The sequence below is a fragment of the Parambassis ranga genome, chromosome 24 (assembly GCF_900634625.1).
Source record: "Parambassis ranga chromosome 24, fParRan2.1, whole genome shotgun sequence".
In the NCBI taxonomy this organism is placed as follows: Eukaryota; Metazoa; Chordata; class Actinopteri; family Ambassidae; genus Parambassis; species Parambassis ranga.
The window spans coordinates 4,978,308-4,992,293 of record NC_041043.1 but is presented as its reverse complement, the minus strand read 5'-3'; the positions used below and the strand labels follow the sequence as shown (position 1 = coordinate 4,992,293).

The following is a 13,986-nucleotide window of genomic DNA, read 5'->3' as shown; positions in this document are numbered from 1 at the left end:
TGAATGAGGTGCAGAGTAAGAATGTATCTGGGGTGGTGAGGAAGAGGAAGAGAAGGATGATGAGTCCGGCTGACATGTTTGGATCAGGAAAGGACCACTGCTTCTTCACTGCCTGATTTCTTACTTTCTAGTTTATTTAATGTGGATATTTATTACAGATACAAATGAGAGAAGTCTGTCTGCAAAGACTGTTTGTTGCACATAAAGATTTTCATTTCATGTTGCTTTAATATTTAATGCTGTACATAAAATATAAGATAATAATAGGAAACATTTCTCGGAAATGTACACTGCACTTGACCACAGTAGAGCCCTTTAAATGCTGTGAATTCAAGTTGTTTTCCTGGTGAAGAAAGGCTGATTTAAAAAAAAAAAAACACTGATTACCGGTAACTACAGAAATAAAGCAGCAGCCATTTATTTGTCAACTATTTTAAAAACTCATTTCAGTATTTCCAGTGTGAAAATAGGTTCCTCTCCTTCTAAACTAATCCATCTAAACTCTTTCTCTTACTACTGGTCCAATTTTCTGCAGACCTCGTCAGGAGACACACGTGTGCCGCCAGAGGCCGGGAAGACACAGTGGGAAAGAGAAGAAGGAGGAGGAGGAGGAGGAGGAGCAAACTTACGACTGCATGCAGGGAAGGAGTTGTTAATCTGCTCCATTACATCTGCCAGGTCAGAGCTGCTGTTGTGGGAGTCCAGCAGCTCATCTGAACACACATACACACAGAAGCAGGCACAGAAAGGTTGACTTTCAGTTACCGGACACACATTTTATGTGGCACTACACTAAGCAACAGGTTCTGACAACACAGAAGTGAGAAATCGTCAGACTTCCATCCAAGTGTGGTTGAATTCTAAGTATGCATCTTTCTAAAACACAAACAAAGTTGCAGTTGTTCGTGTGTGTGTGTGTTTTTAGCTTAATTGTCTCACCTGAGTTTTCGGTAAGTGGCCCTCGATCCTGCACGGTGGGAGAGGACACTCCATTTACTCTCGAGTCTGCCTCCGGCTGATGGAGAGGCACGAGGAGAGGGAAGACAAAAAAAAGAAAACTCAGTCATTATAACACAATTATTCCGCTTGGCATCTGCTTGACAACTTCAAAATTAGCCGTGCTTCACAGGCAGCAGGCGAAGACAAGGGAATACCAGAGGGCGGCACAACGAGGCTGCTGTGGTCTGTACAAAAACATTCCTCTGACAAGACAAGTGTCTGCTGGTGTCTCAAATTGAGTTTAACATGCCACACTGTAAATCAAAATCAAAGTCCTCAAAGGCATCCTTTTTTGATGAAAGCTGCAGCAAAACAAGAATAAAACTGAAAGTTATGACACCAAGCCAAAATATATGGGAAATACTATTATGCCCATATAAATGCACAGCAAGATGAAGGTTTATTAGTCCTTTCCTTCACCTAAATTTCTACCGAATGCCTGGAGAAAGATGCTGATAAAGCAGGCAATAAATACAAATGACCTGTTCTAAAAAAAAAAAAAGCTCATTTTTGATAGGGTTGGAAATGTGGTCTGCACTATGATGCCTCTGCTTTGGAGCCCCATTGAAAGAGATTCAAACTGATTATCCAATTCTGTCATCACAAGATAAGTAAGAATCATTAATCAGCACTTCAAGTTACGCTGATAGGAAAAGACTGATGAAATGAGCACAGACCTAAACCCTTGATGTCCAGTGACATTTCAGGATTTTACATTCCCTTCAGCTCTGCAAGAAAGTGAATCAATGTTTCCTCATACCCCTCCTCCTGCCCTCCGGTGCCTGTAAAGGCTAACATGTTGGAAACGTCTCTAGAGCACAGCCAGAGCTGTCTGGAGGCCATGTCTTAGAATAGCTAAGGTCAGGGATTTGGTCAGCCCACAAGAGTGTGAATTTAATGCGTGCCATCAAGCTGGCTGACTTTATTATTCTGCAGGTTGGCAGTTGTGGCTGCGGTTGATGGAGAGACATGTTGACATATCATCAGGTCTCCAGGGAGCATAAATGTCAGACAACAGAAGTTCTTATTCAGAGTGGGGATGATTGCGTGCATGCAGGTAGTTGTGCATGTCATTACGTTTAGAGGGGTTTGTTTTTGTATTTTAGAGTCAGCTCAGTCCTCCAGGATGAGGAGGGAGGGTCAGAGTCTGCCATTTTGACAATGATGGTGTTGCTGTTGACCATTATGTGAAATCCACGTGTAAGATAAGCCGATGAAAAGTCACGGTGCTTGGTTAAGCATCCAGCATTTATCTGACTCACAAATCTCTGATACAGTGAAAGATGGATTCACCAAAAAAAAAAAAAGTTTCTGTCAGAATTTTAATGTTTGTCTATTAAAAACCTGCTGAGTCACATCGGCTGCCTTCTATTTGTGGTTGAGTTATTACCCGGCTCCCAGCCTCACAGCTACCAGAGAGCCAGTACCTGTTTGCTCAGGCTGATTTGTTGGGATTGCTGTTTGCTTGGCTTGAGGGTGGTGCATTTCTCACTTGGCACAAACAATCCAACCTCGGTGAGCAATTAGGTCGGGCATAAACAAATCCGGAAGTTATTGATAGAGGGACTCGGGATGGACGCTGGGTGGCATGGTAATGACGTGATTAGGACCTAATCTTGTAGTGGCTTGTTGTTATTCACGATAAATTAAACATAAAAACAGGAAACAGACGCACGGATGTTGGGTTATTACTCATAAAGTTCATATTTATGATTAGGTTTTACTTTTAGAAAGACTGTGTTCACTTTTGATATTTTTTAATTTATGAGTTGCTCTAAAACTTTAGTGCTCACTGGTGAGCGTGTGTGTGTATGTGTGTGTGTACACTAATTACTGCCCTGCTGCTCTTCAACAACAAGCCTAATGAACTTGAAAGGAAAGACACTTTATGAGGAAAACACATTTTAAGGCACAGTATGCTCAAAGAAAGCTCTATGATGTGAAAATCCTCCAGAAGAGGATTTACTCTTTTGATTTCATTCTGTACACCATCAAAACCATCACTAAAGGATCAGTGAGGACTTTGTATCAGGCTGCTACTGGAGAGTAATAATCAGTTGTGTTTCTGCTTTAATCATCTTGTGACTTTTGTTGTCTGTCAACAGTCTGACTGAGAAAAGCCGAGCAGCCAATGGGTGTGAGCGTTGTGTCACCTGGTGCAGTAGCTGTCGCAGGCGGTGGAGCTGAGACTCCAGCTGTTTGTTGTGTTCTTCCAAGATGTGCATGCGGGCTTCCAGCCGGCCTTTGTGTTGTCGTAGCAGCTTGGCTTCAGCCAGAAGATCTGCCTCATCAGGGTGGGCAGAGGAGCCCTCGGACTCCCAGGAGCCTCCGGCGGGGCCTCCCCGCTGGCCGTGTTGCTCCCTCAGCTGCTCGTACTCCCTCTGCAGTGTCCTAAAATAATATGGGTAGAAGAAAAAATGATTTCACTGAATCTTTACATAAGATTGTGGATATCTCTCAGACCAAAAAGAAAAAAAAACACCAAATGAAATATTCTCTCTGGTGAGGTCTTACAAACATGTGACATTACTATTATCCCTGAAAGACTCCCAGAGCTTTCAAAAGCCTCCCTCTGAACCCCCACAGAGGGGTGCCACACAAAATGCCACACTCATGTTTACCTCTGCTTTCTGACTTCTCAGTGAAATCCTATTAGAAGTGGATTGACAAACATAAAGGACCCCCCCCCCCAACCAAATCTCTCCCCTCACTCCCTCCTCACCCTCTTCCTCCCTCAGTACAGAACCATAAGCTGCAGTGCTTTACTTAAGTTGGCATTTATGAGCCTTGCAGTAAAGCTCTCTCTCTTCTCCTTGCTCACCCTGTGTGCCTCTGTGTGTATGTTTGTGTGTGTGTGTGTGTGTAATCAGTGTTAAATCGGGCTGCTGGCTGTATAAAAGCATCTATCTAACAATAGATTGTGCGATGTGAACAAACAGGAAGTGCAAAAAGAGAAGATAAATGTATTTTGAAAATGTTATTTCCATAAAACAGACTTTGTTTTTACTCCTTATTGATCAAGATCGTCATGGCCATCCATCTTAATATGATTATCCAAACAAAGGTGATATTTTTCTGATATTATTCATCTCTAATGTCATACCTCTGCTCCTCCTCCAGGCGAGCTATGATCCGCTCCAGCTCGCCCCGCTCCTCCCTTTCCACCGCCTGCAGGATCTGGGCAGGACTCTGTGGCTGGCTGCACGGGGAGCCCTCACCTCCCAGTGTCTGGCAGTACTGCAGGATCAGGGCATGCTCGTCATCCCTGTGGAAAGAGCAGCGATATGTGATGAGTGAACAGCTCAAACATCTTGTCCTTGTTAGACGGTTCAATTCAACCTCTGCTCAGTTACAGGGAAGGGATTTAATTCAGCACTTGAACTGATAAAAGGTTTTACAGTCATGCCACTCTCCACGGGCAGAGACCAAGTTACTCAGCTTTTGACTTTTCAGTCTGAAAACTGTAACACAGAGACAGGTGACAATGCTTTAAATTCCTGTTTAAGCCAAACATATTTTCTTAATGCTCCTGTTTATTGTCTTTGATAAGAACAACATTGTTTTGTCTACTGGAAACATATGTAGTTGATGAGCTTGAGTCAAAAGCTTTTGGTCTTTTTGCATACTCTTGTGAGAGACAGTGAATGGCAGCTTCCAGTCCTCTAATAGAAACAAAGACTGTGTGAGCTGCTGTGATATATAAGATCTTTTGCTATACTAGGTCTCCTGTGCTGTAAGCTCCACAATCCCTGGTGGAACACTGATGTGTCAGTCTTTACTATCTGATAACAGAAATAAGGGAGAGCTGTGGGGAGATGGGGGGAGCAGAGAGGAGAATCAGCCTGGCAGACAGATGAAAAGATATGGGACGAAGGAGGGAGAAATGGCTGCTGTTGTTTAACTGTACGTGTGGTTATCAGGCCGGCTCCTTATGTGCTATATCTCAATGATATGAAAAGAAGACTTGCCAAAGCCTAGCTGTCGCCTTCTTTCTGAAACACAGCCTGACAACCACACGTACCACACACACACACTCACACTCACAAAGATGGCAGACAGTTACTTTAAAGTCCTTTCCATTGCTAAAGTGAGTGTCATTTCCAGAGCCACTTTGACAGCTTGGAGGAGAGTTTGGCAGAGCAGCTTCAGTGGCATGGTCTATTCACGTGCATACATTTCTATGCACTACTGAATTTAGCCAGTTCAAATGCCCACCAGTGCCACAGCTTTCAGCCTGCTCTCACACTTCTCATGATATTTCAATCCACATATTTATTGCTGTGAGTACGAGTTTATGATTTCAGGAAAGAATAGTGACCAAAACCACAATTATTAAGGCTTAAGCATGGTTGTGTGCTGGTGATATGCAGAGCTTGTTTCTGGTCACAAATACCAGGTCATGTTTGGGCAGTTGCTGGTTCTTTTGCATTGTAAATGCTGCTGATAAAGAACCAGTCAAATGAAAATGTGTGCTTCTTCATTCTTTCATCCTTCATCCTTTCTTAGGTGGACTTTGGCGCTGCCAACATGGTGACAGTTTCAAACCTGCTGCTTAGTAAGCTTCCCCCATACCTATATACCGTCTTCCTTACATGATACAGATGAGCCCTTATGACCCCCAGTGCATAGGCTGATGGACTGTCAGGGCTGGACCTTAAATGCCCTGGTGAACAAGCTGACAAACTAACAATGCCTCTCAGGTTTTCTTGAAGATATTTGACTTCTTGACCAGTGGGTTTTCAGAATGCCTTTAACACCCCATGCATAAAAAGGGAGGAAGCCTTTTTCTTTCGTAATTACACCAATTCATGACCAAAGCCTGGACCTCAATGACTCCTGATGAAAAGGTACACAGACTGAGGCTTTTCATCTCCTGTCTTACAAAAAGAACAATACGCCAAGCCAGCAGCCCTCTGTGTACACTGAGGAGAAAAAGCTTTTTATCGCTAACCAGCTGTAGCTCCTTGTGTGACGTGAAACTCAGAGCTTTCTTTGATTAAAGACTTTGTTTGGACTTTCAACCTTGTATTTATTTGCACAGAATTACAGCAACCTCTGATAAAAGAGACGTCGAAGTAGTAAAGAGTGAAAGCAACTTGTTTTGAATCCTAATTAAAGAAAAAGAAACATTCCAAAGCTTCTTCATTTTCTTTTACCAGCAGTTCTTTGCTTTTTTTTTTACTTTATTTGAATCAAACTTTTCTAGTCTTTCAGAAAAACTTTTGGAGTATGCACACATGTACGCCATTATTCATCCATGGCCCTATAACGTAAAGACTGAACCCGCAGAGTTACTGAAAAATGACATAGAGCAAGCCGGCAGAGGCAGGAAGTCAAGCGTCACACATCTACTAACCAACACACACACTCGCACATTTCTCTTTGAAATATGAGCATGCTGTGACAGGGCAGACATAGATGATGAAGAAAGGCTTAGTTCCCATAGAGAAACTTGAAAATTGGTGGCAGTGTTGTCTACTGGGGCCATAGAAGGGGGTCCTGCACAAACTGTGTGACCAATTAGGCAGGTCCTTGGCAACAGAAAGCGGCAGGGAGACTGTGTGTCTGGCTGGGGGAACCCACAGGACAGCAGAGAGGGGATCATTACATGTGAAAATGGGGACTGCAGGGGGTAGAGCTGTCTCACAAACACCTGCTCCGAAAGAGAAAAGAGGAAGGAAAAGCGGTGGAGGTTGAAGAGAAAGTGACTCACACAAAAAAAGAGAGCCTCGGTGTGAAGTATCAAATGTAATGAAAGCCAAGGCTATTAGCTATCTATGGCTGCAAAGCACTGAAGGATATGAGTGTTGTGCTTGCTGAGGGTGAGCGGAGGACAAGCCTTTGTGGACTTTTTACCCAACAACAATAGCCTCTGGGTCTGTTGCTATAGAAGACATATCACATAGGAAGGAGCTCCTCTCAGGCTGAATAGTCCTATCAGCTGACCAGGCTAGGCTCAAACAGCGGGAGATAAAGACAGACGGAAACACGAGGAGGCAAAACAAGGAAATCAGGGATACCAGGGAAAACAAATCCTTTACTCTTCCTCTCTGGTGAAATACACTGAAACACAGTGTGTAAAGTCCAAGGATTCCCTTAACTGGAGAGTTGTATTGTTTATGATAGAGAGCTTCAAAAAAAGTGTTTAGTCTGAAGGTTGCCTGGACCCAAACGTAAAAAAATGATTAGACTATTAGACTACAACAAAAGAAGAATGATAAAAGGAGTAAAAGAAAAAGAGGGAGGACTGCTGGGTGAAAGGTGAAAAAAGGAAAAGGCTAGAGAAATTAATATGAGATGAATGAAGGGCCTAAAAAAGGGACAGCACTGGGGGAAAGACTGGAAAGTGAGAGATAACCAAACAAAAAAGATAGTGGGGACACTTGCTCCTCAGTGACATCCCGAGGCATTGATGACAACACTGTGCATTGGCTGGGTGTTAAAAAAAAACAAAACAAAAAAAAAAAACAACAGGCAACACTGACTTTCTAATTAAGGATTCCCTTCCAGATAAAAGCTAAAATGACACAAGCAGTAAAGCCACGTGCATACACACTAATTATTGATATCACAGCACAGCTGGCAGCCAGTCCAAATCGCTGTTTGCAGGATTTGAATGATCAGAAAATACAAGCCAAAAACCAAACATCCATGTAATTGGCAACTGCAGCCATCCATGTTACACTATGCATTTTTTCTAAGCTGAAGGTGCTGCTACCTGCTCCAACCAGACAGAGTGCAAAGATAAACAAAGGTGTAAAAAGAGAAAAAGTGGAATGGTGGTGCTCTTGCTTAGTTGAGAAAGCACAGGAGAAGTTGAAGTTTGTAAGATTGATTCGACAGCCTTAGCCATCGTGTAATACCACTTTGTACCACTAGATCATAAGTAAAAACACTGCAGTCTGGCCCTAAGATTAACATTTATGACCTCCAGTCGCATGGATAAGTGGATTAAGTCACTCTTGAATCTAGTATTCAGTTCCTGACAACCTTCATGTTTTTATTGCTGTATAAATCTGCACATACATAAACCATCCCTGTAAACTCCTTTTAGAAAATGAAGCTGGCTACAATGATGACAGTACCTATTTCTATCACAGAAGATTTCATGTTAGTTGATATGAGAGACTTCTAGCACATAAATAGGTACTTTTCTTTGCTGCATTAACTTATAATGCTAAACTTAAACACTTTACTGCATTAAACACAAGTGTATATAAATAAATAAGAGCACTGAATAACATTATTTTTTATGTATATACGTGAAAAACACACTACAAGCAATTATGCTGTATGATTGACATTTAAATGTTCATTTTCGTGTGCTCTTTTCATCTTCACATTTACATTGTTGTTTTTCAGCCGAGCGGGATGCAAATATCACAGAAATAATGTGAAAGTCGAGGAAAGCACAAAGAACTATCATTATGTTCCTAATATTTTTTTGTTTTTTTCCTACACTCACTGCAGTTAAACCCATTAGCCTTCATCAAACCACCATCTTCCTCACTTGATTAGTGGTCTGCGCACTTCTGTTTAGGCGCCTGCCTGTGCTGTTTTCAAAGCTGGCAAAGATAATGGCTGCTTCTCTTAAAAAAGCCTGAGTACAAAGCAGGAAAAAGAGTGAGGAGGAGTGGTGACAATGTGTTTGTGCCGCATTACCAAAGCTTTGAGAGGACAATAAACCCGCTCACCAACACTTTTTTTGCCTTTCTATTCTTCTGTCCCCCTATTGATCAAATGCAATGTGAGCAAACAAACGCAGCTTTTGGGACGCTTCAGTGAAACACTTTTTGTTTCTAAAGCCGCTATTCTGAGCATCGAGGTTGGATAAAGGTGAAGAGTGGGAGCACTTCTCCACATGCACGTCAGCATGGGATTCAACCTACAACACAGCAAAGCTCTTCATCTTCACTGAAGATTCTCGAAGGCTTTAACTGTTTTCCCCACATGCACCTCCACAGTTGTGCTTTTTTTTTTTTTTTTTTTTTTTTTTTAAACACACATGAGTGGGAATGTATCTTCTATCCACATACAAACTTGTGTAAGAAATTGGTCTCTGTATGACCTAACAGGGCATTTGAACCTCATGAGCTCATTCCCCTGATTAGGATCTTGGTTCGGGAAAAGGGTCTAAAAGCCAGACACACACAAACACACCTTGGCATGAACACACACACACTCATGCTCCTCATCATTTTGGTAATTTTCCGTGTTCTCGTCTCCTCTGATCATAGATAATGGTGCTGTTATCAGAGATCCCAAAAGCAGTCACTCTCACTATGTCATTGTCTGCACTTTAATCTATTACTTTTCTCCAGAAAGTCTGCTCCCTTTGTCTGTATTCAACCACACCACACTGTCGTTATCCTCCATTTACGCTCTTTTTGTTTTACATTATCAAAGCTTTACTTGGTTCTTTCACTGATCTCTGTCCAGAAATGTGAAAAGCCACCTTGTTGCTTCTTCTTTTACAGGGAATACTATACTCACATCTGCCTCAGTACTGTAATAAAACTAAACATGAAAACCTGTAATTTCTCAAATTATTGATTGTCGGGACTCATCTAAATATACAACAGATAGATGAATTCTGGCCAAAGTGAGTATGTGGACAGTATCATGAAAATTAAGATATTTTACAAATATGTTCACAGTAAATCAACAGTGACTTACATGCTTCCTGTAGCTGAGCTGCTGTCTGTGGGCAGAGAGCCATTGGAGCGTTCCATCTGAGCCAACCTGAAATAAACACAACCCATCATTAGTGAGGCTAAAGCCTTTAAAATCTATCAGCAGGTCATTAAAATGAACAAATGATATCAATGCCACAGCAGCACACCTGCACATGCATGTCCTATATGCATGCACAACCATGTCTGTCACTGTGAAGCCTGTGTGTGTGTGTATATAGCAGAGATTTGTGTAGTGTATGTGGTTGTGGGCACAACCTTATCCCACACTAATGAGGCTGGTTCCACAGTTCAAAGTCTGTATACAATAAAGTCTGAGCAAGCATGGCTGTCCAGCACATTAAGACCACAAGCACACACTGACTATATGCATGGAGGGAGAAGATATAAGTCACATCTTATTAGTCTGTGCATTTTTCAGTGTGTGAGCTGCAACCTTATCTCTAATATTAGTGTCTATATTTCAGTTAAAATTGTAATTCACAGCGCTCATGTCTGTGTCAGCGTTGATGAAACAATGCAGCCAGAAACACTGAGTGAAGGTTAATGGCGCGCGTCCGATGGAAGGCTACAGGCCAGACGGAGCAGTGCTGCCTCATGATCACAGCATCGTGCAGAAGTACACACAGGGCAGCGTTGTGACGCAAGCGGTCGCGTTACAGAAGATAAGATTGGGACTGATTAGAAATTCCTTCATGGGGTTTTTATTCGAGCATGATGCTTTGTGGATCCTAATATTCAGACTTATCTAAAAATCAAACATGACAGGATTTCAATCTCAGCGCAGTCAAACATTAGTCTGTTGATGCTGTTAATGATTAACTGCAGCTCGCACGCTGTGCACATGGGCGTGCTGATGTACGCGGTGAAATCATTTGAAGCGGGCGGCTGAAAACAGCTATCGGGGCCGATCTGTGGCAGCTCTGATCTCAGCAGCAGATCCATAATGCCACCAGCCAAAGCTGCGGGTGGCTGTATGTCTTCTGAGCAGACTTTGACAGTCACCTGGCATTTATTGTATGCTTGCCACAAAATTAAAAAAGACACACACACAATATATGTTCCTTTAGTGCACAGCAATCCCGACTTTACTGATAGTGATAAATTGCTCTGGAACATTTCTGTGTCTCCCATTTGTACGAAGCAGGTTTTGTTCTGTCTTTTCCATTTCCTTCTTTTTGTCTTGGCTGAATAGAGAAGAGTTCAATTTCTTACACACACACAAAAACATAATTCTCTGATGGTTATTGGCAGTAATGTGCTTCCTTTGTGTTTGTGTTTCTCAGCTCTAAGTGGCATTTGAGATGTGTTTCGTTGTATATAAACATCCATTACCTAAACTTTTTGTACAATAAAGGTATAATTTATTCTATTTACTGCAAATTCAACATTTCTTTCCTTGATATTTTACCGGCTTCCCCATTTATAGTATCAAATTCATGCAAATGTTTATCACCCATGGAGGTCCACAGGGCGGGGGGGGGTGTGGGGGTTGGGAGCCTCTGATATAACCCCCAGCCCAGAAAGGCCAGTCACCATCACCACACCAGACCTTTGACAAGATGTTGATGAATAACACAGTGCTACGTTGCTGACACAGAGCTGGGTGTATGACAGCAGTGTGCCCATGCAGGATGAGACTTAGAGGCACCATTTCTACTCAGAGATGAAAGAACAATCAAAACTGCAGAAACACTCCAGCACCCACAAAAAAAAAATATCAGTCTCTCAGGGAAGGTAATGGCCTCTGTTTTCTGAGACACAAAGGGGAGTGCTGCTGGTGGGCTACCTTGAAAAACTGTCACACTGTTACAGACGTCCTCTCCACTGATGTTTTTAGACAGCTAGGGGAGAAAAATCAAAAAGATTCAATGAATGATGTCGACAGCAGAGGTACGCTTCCACCTGGACAACGCTCTAGCCCACAAGCTCTTAGTGGTGATGGCTTCCATCCAAGAAAGTGGAATCAAGCTTGTCCAACACCTGCCCTATTCACCTGATTCAGCATAGCATCACTGCAATGGACCACTTTCTGATTCAAGACACCAGTTTCTACAAAGATGGGATCCATACACTCCATGAAGGATGAACTAGGAGTCTTTTTTTTTTTTTTTTAAACAAATGGCCCTCTCTTTCAGCCATGAACTTATCAATCATTCCATGAACACTATATCAAAAATGGTCTGCAATAACATAAATTCACTCTGCACAGCAATCTATGAGAGACATTCAACAACACTTGCAAAGACCTTCGAAAATGAGTTGCAACGTGTTTGTGTGTGTGTGTGTGTGTTTTGTGACATCTAAACTGATGGTGATGGAGATTGGCGAATGCGGAGCGTACCTGCTGGCATACTGCTCTATCCTGGAATGGGTGTCGTCATGAGAGAGCTGAGGTGACTGGGACAGCCTGGAAATGGATGGGGTAATGGAGATGAATGAGATTCGATGTGCTCATACAACCTCATTAACACACAGAGATTCATAGGCACATGCACACACACACAATCTAATACCCCCCCTCACAACATTCACCTAGAAAACAAATCTGATGATCCTAGAGAGAGAAATAGGAGAACAGGATGATCTACGGAGCGGTTGGATGGTTTTAGACAACCCTGTCGGGATGAGCAACTGAATGCTAGTCGGAGGAAAAAGGTGGTGAGGTGATAAGAAGAAAGTTTTTTTGTTGTTGCATGTTCAGCCAGTGGATCAGGCAGGCAGGCAGGCAGGCAACATGCAGTGTAGTCATGGCTTAGTGGGTGTGGGGGAGCAGGATGATGGAGGAGGTGGGGGGAGGGGGTGTGGAGGGTTTTGGACAGCGAGGAGAGAGGGGGAGTAAAGGAGGTGTGTCGATGAAAGACATTCCAGCAGTCGAGGTGTTGTTGCTGGTGGCGTAGATACTCACTCGTACTGCTCCGGACACATGCTGATGAGGGTGACAGGACTGTAAGAGAATTGGAAGGAATGAGGGAGGGAGTGGGGGGAGGAAGGTAGAGGTACCACAAAATATATTTTAGGGTCAAAAATCACTGACAACAGAGGAAGGTGTGGAAGGAAACGTCTGTCCAGTGACTAAGCAGCAGCTGGACCGAACACACAGGAAAGGCATGTAATACATACACATACACATTCATATACTGGTACATATACTTCCTCCTGCATATAGAGAGATGTGGCCCTAATTCATTCCCTTTCTCAATTATTTCCTGTAGGATTTACTGGAATGAGGAACCTATTTTCTGGTTAATCTGCCACTGTTTGCATTACATTACAGTATGTTATATAACTAGAAAACACTGCATATGAAGATACTGTTCTATTTATAACTATGACAACGCTGGATCGTGAAGCGTCTTTTTTTAATAATTGCTGCTATTCTTAGTATAAATCGTTATTTGGAAACAAACAGAACACCTTCTTATCTAACAGTAACATGCTGTTTTCACAGAGGAGCCAGCTAGACATTGGTAAGATAACAGTTGAGGTTGAAATCATTTCGCCGTGCGCCTTTTCCTCCCACATTAAAGCAAAGAAATTCAGAGGGAGACGTGGCAGCATGGTGGTTATGTTTCTCGCAGCAGGGCAGCCAAAGTAGTCACACTTCTGTAGCTGTGAGGAGAATACAAAATGTAGCAGGAGATTCAGACGGAACAGAAAGAGAGAGAAAAGAGATCAGGGTTGGCATGGCAGGCTGAGCTAACTACTCAGAGCGGGTGCTGCTGCCTGACTTTTTTCACATGCCCTTTAACTTCTTTGCAAAAAGGAACAGGCAGTGTGCTCATTTTTTTGTCTTTCAGGGGAGGAGATGTCGGTTTTTATCTTTCAGTCAAATTCATCTGACACTCCTTGCAAGGGTGTGTTAATCAAAGCATTGATGAATGAAGTTATAGTGAAAGAGAGTGAAGGCCAAGGAGACTGTGTCTGAACAGGCTACATGTCTACAGGGAAGGACTCGATCAGTCACACTTCTGAGAATATTTTAATGTTATTGCCTCATTACTGTTAAGTCAGACTGTTTCTAGGTGAGGTGAAAATACTAAAAATGCAAGGTTATTAAGATGCACTTTTTTTTCTGACTTAACTTAAGCAGGAAAAGTCAAACTGAATTAGACACAAACACCCTGACCTCCAATAAACATCCGCTCTGCTATAAAACCTGTCTGGAGGGGGCATAAAGAAGCTGGATCAAATTTGCCGCAGTATTTTTCCCCAATGGCAACAACTTAAAACTGCTGAGTGAGAAGAAACGCTGAAAACTGCCAAAAGAGCTCATGTCTTTAGTCGTTTCTTT

At 42.5% G+C, this 13,986-nt stretch overlaps 1 protein-coding gene across 7 annotated transcripts in view; it reads right to left on the bottom strand.

Annotated features, from left to right (window-relative positions):
- Window positions 1–13,986, bottom strand: part of utrn (utrophin) — a 145,431-nt gene that overhangs the window by 2,810 nt on the left and 128,635 nt on the right. For 6 of the 7 annotated variants that reach the window (XM_028397312.1, XM_028397311.1, XM_028397316.1 and 3 more), the window contains 7 exons: window positions 12,601–12,639; window positions 12,037–12,102; window positions 9,676–9,741; window positions 4,103–4,264; window positions 3,153–3,390; window positions 940–1,015; window positions 630–713 (listed from right to left, as the gene is read on the bottom strand). In XM_028397312.1, the coding sequence (XP_028253113.1) occupies window positions 630–713; window positions 940–1,015; window positions 3,153–3,390; window positions 4,103–4,264; window positions 9,676–9,741; window positions 12,037–12,102; window positions 12,601–12,639 (731 nt within the window). The remainder of the gene's footprint in view (window positions 1–629; window positions 714–939; window positions 1,016–3,152; window positions 3,391–4,102; window positions 4,265–9,675; window positions 9,742–12,036; window positions 12,103–12,600; window positions 12,640–13,986) is intronic. The other variant, XM_028397313.1, reaches the window with a different exon arrangement.